The following is a 10,650-nucleotide window of genomic DNA, read 5'->3' on the forward strand; positions in this document are numbered from 1 at the left end:
CAAAGATTCTTCATACAGTGACTACCAGTAAAATTTGGAAACAAAATGATTGGACCCACTTATATTAGGTGGCCTTAACTACTATGTACTAACATTTTAACTAATCATTTGATACAATGCACTTATTGTGTACATACATGTTTTTACATTGTACTTACATTTAAAAAAAATACCTGCATGTAATTACATCTGTAATTAATTTCTGTAGTTACATTTGTAATTACACAGTTGACACTTCCCTTACACCTAACCATACCCTTAAACTTACCCATACCACCACACCTGTCCCTAACCCTACCCTTAAACTTACCCACACCACCACACCTGTCCCTAACCCTACCCTTAAACTTACCCATACCACCACACCTGTCCCTAACCCTACCCTTAAACTTACCCACACCACCACACCTGTCCCTAACCCTACCCTTAAACTTACCCATACCACCACACCTGTCCCTAACCCTACCCTTAAACTTACCCATACCCCACACCTGTCCCTAACTTTACCCTTAAACTTACCCATACCCCACACCTGTCCCTAACCCTACCCTTAAACTTACCCATACCCCACACCTGTCCCTAACCCTACCCTTAAACTTACCCATACCACCACACCTGTCCCTAACCCTACTCATATCCCACCTCAATATCAGCAAAGGTGTTTTGCAATACAATTTGAACACAGTAAGTACATTGTACTTATTTTTTGATGTAAGTACATAGTACTTAAGGCCACCTAATATAAAGTGGGGCCAAATGATTTAGACACTTTGAGCTGACCATGTTTTGCTGAAGTGTCTTTTCTTTAATTGCTAATGTGACCTTTGACACCACAGACTGAACAAAATGAAGCATTGCTTGGTCATTAGTTGACCTAAATTGGTATTGTCTAATTGTGCACTTAAATTTAACAGCTGATTGGTTGATTGTAATCCATTACACACCTTCCTATCAAAGATATCTGACATTATCAAGATGAATTTGTTCTGACACAGTTTAAGTTCTTGTCATATTGTATTACCATTTACTAAACTATAGCGAATAAACTGTGATAATGTGAGAAAATGTTGAAGGTGTCTGAATACATTTTGGTTTGACCATAAATATATATGACACATAGAAATTACATATTGTTTCAAACAAACAAACTAAAAAAGTCCCACTTCCGTACATGCATGTAAGTTCAGCTTAAATGTTCAGACAGAACCACCCTGTTTTACCAGTTTATATATATTAAAAAGACAGGTTCTAACAGGGGTGCACACCTGGTTTGCTCTCAAGTTTATGCTCTGTCATACTCAAGTTAGATTGGGTAAATACATTTTTGTACATTTGCATCAAGTCTGAACTGGAATTTGGAAGTTCTTATGTGCACAGAAAATAATCATGATGCTGGTTATTGTGCCAGAGTCGGCTGCTGCTCCGCTGAGGAAACCAATGACAGGAAAGATGTTGTAACTGACTTGGTCAACCTGCCCCCATAGAACGTTCTTCCTTTAACCAGTTTTTCAATTTTTAAAAGCTTTTTTATGAGTGTACATCCTGTTTTTGAGGCAAACGTCAAAAGCTATAACAAATAACTAGTGTATGGTTTGTAAATAACATCATTTTACACATTCTAATTTATTTGCATGCATATTCAATAATTTTAAACTTTTTGCATAATTTCTATTTCTATGGTATTTAGACATTTTAACTCAAGCAAGGACAAGGAAATAACCAAAGCAAAATCAAGTATGCACTCTTGTTTGAACTTGCAAACTATATGTAAATATGAAATAAGGACATATTTCTCCCCCGCGATAGAGCACTGCTGTACATTTATACTCTGAACATTTGGGTTTGTTGGTCCCACTTTATATTAGGTAGCCTTAACTACTATGTACTTACATCATCAAAAATGAGTGCAATGCACTTTTCAGTCCCTCCAGGATTTCGTGGGCCTTTTTTGTGATTGTTGCGGCCTAAAAGGCCTGATGTTGCGGCCGCTTTTCTTAAAAGTTGCGATGTTTTTCTGCATTTGTTTTTCTAGGTTAAAATAGCAAAGGTAGATCGATTTTTACTTAAGTGCTCATATTATGCTTTTTTTGCTTTTTCCATCCTTTATTGTCTTAAATATCTTCTTTTGTGCATGTTAAAGGTTTAAAAAGTGAAAAAGCCCAAAGTGCACCCCAAAGGGACTTACCATGTCCCACAGAAAACACTGTTCACCATCTGCTCTATTGTAGTCCAGCATGTGTGCTCACTTTGTAACACACGTTATAATGCTCGCCTAGCTGCTAGCATGGAACACCCTCATAATTTATTTGAATAATTAAATCATTACAAATTAAAAAGGATATTGATCTAAGGAGAATAAAACTAACCTTTATTAACCTTATAAAAAGGCAAAACAAGCGATTTAAAGACACAGCAAAATAGAAGAAATTTTTAAATAAGATCTGCACCTGCAAAGATGTAAATGTGCAGAACCTCACAAACATTAAGCAGCATTTATGTTGAAAGGTGCCAAAATACAGTTTTCTTAGGAATACCCACAAAAGTTAAATAGTGGAAAAATAAAAAGTTTAAGTGCACAGCCCTTTACAGTAAACACAGTACAGGCCATTTCATAACTTTGATACTTTCATCAAACTAATCAAAAATAATCTATGCTTTAATGAAATATATAATTTATAATTTAATTTATTTCTGCAGATATGGATAACAAAATGCTGAAGCCTGCATTCTTCTGAGTACCATAACGTAACACTGATACCACTATGGATCAACAAATATACAGGGCAAAACTGTATTCGTATCAGTATGCAGTAAATGTAAAGAAAACAAAAAACTGACATTGATAACTTCACAGCATTTATGTTTCAATATGCCAATACCAAAACAATACAAAACCAAGTTTTGTAACCACACAGTACCTGAATGCATAAAAATACAAGTTAAATGCTATACAATATAAATTAATGTAACTACACAAGCCTGTGTAATAAATCCACTTTGCTTGATCTTAAAGGGTTAGTTCACCCAAAAATGAAAATTCTGTCATTAATTACTTACCCTCATGTCGTTCGACACCCGTAAGACCTCCGTTCATCTTCAGAACAGAAATTAAGATATTTTAGTAGAAATCTGATGGCTCTGAAAGGCCTCCATTGGCACAATGGCACCGTTCACTCTCAAGACCCTTAAAAGGTACTAAAGACGTCGTTACAAAGTCCATCTCACTACAGTGGTTCTAAAATAACTTTATGAATCGGCGATAATAGTTTTTGAGCGCAAAAAAACCCTAAATAACGACTTACATAGTGATGACGATTTCAAAACAAGGCATCATGAAGCTTCGAAGCATTATGAATCAGCGAGTCGATTCAGCGGTTTGAATCGCCAAATTTCAGCAGTTTGGCGGTTTGACACGCGATCCGATTCATGAATCGGCTCGCTGATTCATAACGCTTCGAAGCTTCATGATGCCTTGTTTTGAAATCGTCATCACTATGTAAGTCGTTATTTAGGTTTTTTTTGAAGATGAGCACTTCTGCACACTAGAGCGCGTCCTACGTCATAACACGCGCTCTCCGTCTAGAGCATAACGGTGCCGTAAAATGGCTGCCAAGCCTGCGCCTTTTTTTCCTCAATATCACTTCTCCCAGTCCCCTCTATTCAGGCGGCTGGAGTGGTTCAACACTGTAGGTAATGTGTCCACTACATAGTGTGCACTCCTGCATAAGCACTGTTAATTCAGTGCCACAAAATCACTCAATAAACCTGATATTCTCCCAGTTCCCTTAGTTCAGGTGACTGGAGATGTAATATTGCAATAACTAGCCTGTGGTCAAACATGCTCGGTTGCACATTAACGCTGTTATGCGTTTACCTCTGTGAACTCGCTCGCCGGCGTACGCCGCGAGTACTCTAATGTAGGTGGCGCCCACTATACAGTGTGCGCCACCACACATTATTTACAATGAATCTGTTCAGAACCGAGCGGTTTCCCTCAGGTCCGGTGCATACAATCCTCTCAAACACTTTCAGAGGATGCTGGGTCTCATGGCCTCGGCGGCGCTAGTTCTCAGACTGGGTTTGTTGCACATGCGCCCCCTACAGCACTGGCTGAATCGCCGCGTTCCAGCTCACGCATGGCTCTCGGGCCGATTGCAAATCAAGGTAGACCACAGCTGTGTGTTGGCTCTGGCTCCTTGGAAGAATCCCGTCTGGTATCAGATGGGCGTGAGCTTGGGTACTGTTACGAAGTGGAAAGTTATCTCGACAGATACATCCAACCTAGGTTGGGGAGCCCTTCACGAGGGCAGGCCAGTCTCCGGTCTCTGGTCAGACTCGGAAAAGAGCCTTCACATAAACTGTGTAGAGATGAAAGCGGTCACGCTATCGCTAAGAGCTTTCCTTCCGTACATAAAGCACCACCATGTCCTGATCCGAATGGACAGCAGGTCAGTGGTAGCCTATATAAATCACCAGGGCGGTCTAAGATCTATTGGTCTACACACAATGGTGGAAAAAGTCCTAATATGGGCAGAGCACAACCTGAGCTCGCTGAGAGCGACTCATGTGCCAGGCATTCTGAATTTGGGCCCAGACATGCTGTCCAGGGGCAAGTGTCCCCAGCAGAGTGGTCTCTTCACCCACAAACGATTCAGACAATTTGGGAAATGTTTGGAAAGGCAAAAGTGGATCTTTTCGCCTCACAAGACAATGCTCAATGCCTAATATAATTCTCCAAGCACAAGGATGCGTTGGCCCATGAATGGCCCAACCTTCCTCTTTATGCTTTTCACCCAATCTCAATGTTACCTCAGGTCATAGAGAGGATCAGGGAGAGCAAGTGCGTTGTGCTTTTGATAGCCCCGCTGTGGAGAAATCAGCCTTGGTTCTCACTGCTGAGTCGGATGTCAGATACAGCCCCGTGGCCAATTCCGCTGAGGAGAGACCTCCTCATGCAGGCGAAAAGGCAGATCTGGCATCCCCATCCCGATCTATGGGCGCTTCATGTCTAGCCCATCAACGGGTACATGAGAACCTCTCTGAAAATGTATTAAACACTATTTCTGAAGTTAGAGCCCCCGCAACCAGGCGGCTCTATTCAGGCAAATGGTCAGTCCTTTCGGACTGGTGTAGCACGAAGTCTGATCCCACATAATTGTGAAGTGTCAGAAGTGCTCACTTTTTTACAAGAGCTGCTGGACGCGGGTCGTTCCCCCTCCACGCTCAAGTTTATGTGGCTGCTATAGCAGCGTATCACATTCAAGTGAACGGACTGTCACTGGGGAAGAACGATCTTATCGTGCACTTCCTCAAAGGGGCTAGAAGGCTTTACACCTCGCCCCCTTCAGTCCCTATATGGGACCTGTCCACGGTCCTGGATGCTATGAAAGGCTCAACATTCGAGCCTCTGCATTCGGTGAGCTTAAAGCTCCTATCACTCAAGACCGCTTTTCTGCTAGCGATCGCATCAGTTAAGCGAGTGGGTAATCTGCACGTGCTCTCAGTGAGCGCCTCTTGTCTGGAATTTGGGCCAAACGACTCTAAAGTCGTCCTCAAACCAAGACATGGATATGTACCTAAAGAGCTTTCAACTCCGTTTAGAGCACAGGTCATTTCACTTTCAGCACTCTCATCATCGTTAGATGAAGAAGATGCTAATTTGCTCTGTCCTGTCAGAGCGCTGAGAATATACATAGAGCGTTCCGCTGCTTTCAGACAAACTGAACAGCTCTTTGTGTGCTTTGGCGGCCACACCCGAGGGTGCGCGGTTACAAAGCAGACCTTGTCACGATGGATAGTGGATGCTATCTCGCTGGCTTATGAGTCTAAAGATCTCAGCTGCCCTATAGGCATCAAAGTCCATTCTACTAGAGGCATGGCCTCGTCGTGGGCTTGGTCTACTGGCATTTCTCTGAATGATATCTGTGCGGTGGCAGGCTGGGCCTCCCCGTCCACTTTTATCAGATTTTATAATTTGGATGTCCCTGCCTTACAGGCTGGGCTTCTCGCCGTATAATACATATTAACCCCTTATGGCCGATAGTCCGGTCTGGGTTAAGTATTTGTATAAGTCATAAGCACATTCCTTATAGGACTCGACTCTGTCTGGTCTATTTATATATTATATATATACATATATCTTGTGTGATATTCTCATTGAAATAGCCCCACTCAGGTCTGGCTCATATTGGGGACTTCTATGAATATCATATTTACGGGCTCACTTAGGTCGGCCTGGGTATGGTTTCTCCAGGCTATCAGAGCCGTTAAGCGAGCACGGCGTTTTGCATTGGTTCCCCATAGCGTTTAGCAAACGCAATACGAGTACTCTCGAAAGGGAACGCTTCGGTTACTTAATCTCGGTTCCCTTAGAAGAGGGAACGAGTATTGCGTTTGCTTGCCGTGCTTCGCTTGCTCAGGGAGTCGCTTCAGTCGATTTAACCTGACGAACCTGGCGAGACAGGGTCTTTTATACCCTTGGCTATGCAAATTCTGCTGCCCTCTTTGGCGGGAATATTAGAGGGACCTGATTGGTCCATCCCTCCCAGCGGTCTCGCCATAGGTTTCTGCAGTAGCAGCGGCACAGCCAATCAGCACGCAGCTGCTTCCTGCTGAGAGCTGTGCAGCTGCACTGCGTTTTACATGGTAATTTTAGGATAGGATAAAAATTGCTTCAAAATCTCGAGGAAAGGAAATTCCCCATAGCGTTTAGCAAACGCAATACTTGTTCCCTCTTCTCAGGGAACCGAGGTTACGTAACTAACCGAAGCGTTTTGTTTAACGTAATCATTTGAACCGAGTTTGCAGCAGAAGTCACACACAGCGAAATGTTTAGTGATAACTCAATAAGTGCCATAATTAATGAGGATACAACTTTAACTTTAGAATAGGGGGTCAAATTGCCTTTATTAGTACTGTATTAATGGTAGTTAGGCTTAATTATTGGCTTATTCTGGTTAATAAACTTAAATATCACTGAATAAGTGCCATAATTAATGAGGATTAAACTTTCACTTTAGAATAGGGGCTCAAATTGTCTTTATTACACTATTTTAGCAATTTATAATGGCAAAATCAGCAGTAGTTAAACATAATTACTAATTTATTGTTCAGTTAACTTAACAGAAAATACAAAGACATATAATTACATCGCTACAGAAAAAGAATATATGGCTTATTAAATTGTAAATAATGTCTAACATGCCCTTATGCATAATTGTGAACAAGCAAATCATTGATTACTAGTTTAACTAATGCATAATTACGGAAATGTAAAGTTAATCATTAATTACTAGTGTGTTCGTGCTTAACTAATGCTTAGTTGTAAACAAGTTAACCCTTAATTAATGCTTAACTAATGCATTATTCTGGACCCTTAAAATAAAGTGTTACCGTGCTTTCTTGTTTCTTTGTTTCTTTTGGACCGGTAGTTAGATTAACTTACTGAGGAAGGTATAATTAACTTAATTAAATAAGTTTAGTGAACTTTCAAAAATGATTCGGCACAACTTCGACCACTGAAGTTAAGTTAACTCAAAAATGATTTGCAGATGGTTGCTTTCTTATTATTTTTTTTTTAAACTCAACTTGTTATTTTATAAAGTGTGTGTACACACCATGTAAATGTAAATTTTGCATAATAGGTCCCCTTTAACATCGCCATATCCATTAACATGCCAATCTTTCTGAGAGTTGTCATGACAGAACTCCAATTATTGTTTGTGCGGAAAAGTGCCATCTCATTCCATGAGATCATTACACCCATTAAAGGGGTCGGCACCCCAGTTTTGAGCAGTCGGTCTGAAGAGAGACCAGAACATGGTATAGAAAAAGAATACCAGGAGTCTTTTGAAGACAAATTATTATTTTGAAGTGACAGACATGGTGAATTCAAGGACCTAACTCAGCATAGTTTCAAACATGAAAACACTACTTTAGAAGCAAGTGTAAAATGAGTTAATGCAACTTCTAATAGTGTGATAGGTTACATAACCAGTTAATTCCATAATTGTTCTAAACATAGAGTTCTGTTCTGCCATGTTAATGATGTGGAGAAATAAAACAGATTATTTGAAACACGTAATACATAAGAAATGTCAATTGTTGTTTTCAGATAAATCATAAATTAGAGGAATTTTCCCATCTGAACATTCCTGAAGTCTTTGGGTATAGTCACACGCCTTTCATAATTCCAAACAAGCCCTGCAACAAGCCTTGCCGTGCCTATCGCTTGTTCTTGCTTCTTCTTCGCCTGTGTTTTGTTCTGGAAATTCCCTACCCAAAGCGTTGTCAAAGCGTTGTGTCATAAATGATGGAAAATCTTGTCAATGGCGGAAAAAGTGTCAATCATGGTCTTATTTTTCATATGTTTAGTATATCCATTATGAAGTGAATTATTTTCATTGATAGTTCAGCTTCTGTTTTTTTTGTCTCAGATTTGTTGCATTTATTCATTTTTTACGAGTTACACGGCTGATTAATTGGTTCCAGTTTTGCACTTCAAAATCCATCACATGCTGTAAAGCCCCCTTGTTTTTTTGCTCTTCTCCAGCTTTCCTCAGATCCTCCAGGTTCTTCACCCATTCATCTTCTCCCTCCTCCTTCAGTCTGGGAATCAGGAACTCCAAATGTTGAAGAGTGAAAGCGCTGTCGGCTTTTAATGCGATCTTAGACAGACTCATGATGGTCATATAAGCTACATGCAGCAGTTTGGACTTTTCATTTTTAATCTTCTCCAGATCGCTCCTCAGATTTTCTTCTATTTTTCTCTTATTCTCAAAATCTTTCATGTTACGTTCATGTTCTTTTGTAATCTTTTCATATCTATTGTCTCTGGCCTTTTCACCAGTGCGTTCTAACTCCTGTTTGAGCTCAACAAATGTCATAGTGACTGTTTTTGCCCTCATTGCATATTTTTTGTTCTCTGTGACATGTGCGCTGAAATGACAGTTCCCTGTACACTTAGTACAGAAAAAGTCTTTCATGACCTTACAAGATTCTTGATGAAATTCCCAGCAGCTCTCGTGACAGTTTTCCTCACAGACGGAGCAGCAGGTTGTGTTTCTGTTCCACCACCATTCATCATTTGTGGAGACTTTTTCTTTGACAATTTTGCTGAATGTAAACTCAGAGTTTTCATATTTCTCAATCTTGTTTCTGTTCTCTTTGATGGCTTCCTGAATCTCAGTCAGTTCTTTCATTTTTAGCTCCTCCTCATTGATTCTCTCCTTCAGATTAGAGACACAGGCCTCGAGTCGTTTTCGCTCTGTCAGAACATCTAATGTCATCTGAACACTTTTTCTGTTCTTTTCTTCCATGAGTGTCAAGAACTCATTCATGCTTCTCTCTCCAATTTCCCAGGCTGATCTGAGCAAATTATCATATTGTTCATCTCTTGCTTCTTTCTGCTGGTTTTTGAATATGAAGTGAAAAGGTTGTCCTCTCCCGTCTTTTCTGCAGGGAATCTGTGCTTTCTTAATGGCATTGAGAGCATCTGTTGGACGTTGTCCGTTTGACTGTGTGAGTAGAAACACGATGTTGTTCTCTATATCTCTACCAAACAGAGAAAGAACTGCGTGAAATATGTAAAGCTCTTTTCCAGAGAGACGATTCTGAGACACTTTCATCACAAAACACACTGCATCAATATAACCAATCCCATCCTCATGTGAAAATAATCTGATCAGATACTCAGAAATCTCTACATCTTTCTCGTATCCTTCAGTGCGTCCGTATCCTGGAGTGTCAATGATGGTCAGAGATGTTGGGTTTTCTTCAACAAACACCTCATAAACAGTGATCTCATGTGTCTGGGATTGTGTTTCATCTATATCTTCTTCTTCTGTGATTTGATAAAACTCTTGATCCTCAAACTTCACTCCCAGTAAGTGGTTGATCATGGTGTTGATGATGGTGGTTTTCCCAGAGCCGGTTTCTCCCACCATCAGTATGACTTTGATCTGCTTGATTCTGTCTCTTCGTCCATATCAATATCAATATATCATCAATATATTTTCTTTCAGTGTTCAGACGGTAAAGGGCTGGAGGACCTGGATTTATTTTGGTGATGTCACAATATGATCTGCAAAAGAGAAAATTGATTCAGCGTCATCATGTTATGATTTTATTCATTTATTAATCTACAGTGCCTGCAAAAACAAACACAATTTGGGTCATTTTGGCAACCCAGCACTGTTTTTTATTGACCCATCTGGGTCGGTTTAAACTAGTATACAAATTACTGATATAATTACTAATATAGACCTGCATGTTTCAGTGAGAAAGCAATGGCAGGTCAACAGATATACAGCTTACACATTTAAATGAAAGGGTTTTTAAAAGGTTAATATTGAATTGTTTATGTTTAAGCTTCCTGCTTTCTGCTTAGCTACTGTTCTTGACTTCAATGATGAAATTAGAAACTCTGTGACTGGAAGATTACTACAAAAAAGCGGAATCTTTTATCCTACCAGCCTCCCAGTCATCAGCTTACATTCCGGAGAAGGGAAAACAGCTGCTGACATTCAAAAGGATAAGAAAACACCTCTTTCCATACGGAAATGTAATATATGACATATATGTCCCTATATCGCAAATGACGCCGTCATATATGCTAAATATAAGACAATATATTGCTATCACATATATTCA

The 10,650-nt window shown here is 40.0% G+C and overlaps 1 protein-coding gene across 1 annotated transcript; it reads right to left on the reverse strand.

Annotated features, from left to right (window-relative positions):
• Positions 1-8,450: 8,450 nt before the first annotated feature.
• LOC307118653 (uncharacterized protein) lies at positions 8,451-9,986 on the reverse strand (the record flags this gene model as incomplete). Its single annotated transcript, XM_079804364.1, has 1 exon — positions 8,451-9,986. A coding segment is annotated over one exon (1,536 nt), but the record flags the coding sequence as incomplete, so codon positions are not given.
• Positions 9,987-10,650: the final 664 nt, after the last annotated feature.

This window comes from Gobio gobio (assembly GCF_949357685.1).
Source record: "Gobio gobio genome assembly, chromosome: 2".
Taxonomy (NCBI): domain Eukaryota; kingdom Metazoa; phylum Chordata; class Actinopteri; order Cypriniformes; family Gobionidae; genus Gobio; species Gobio gobio.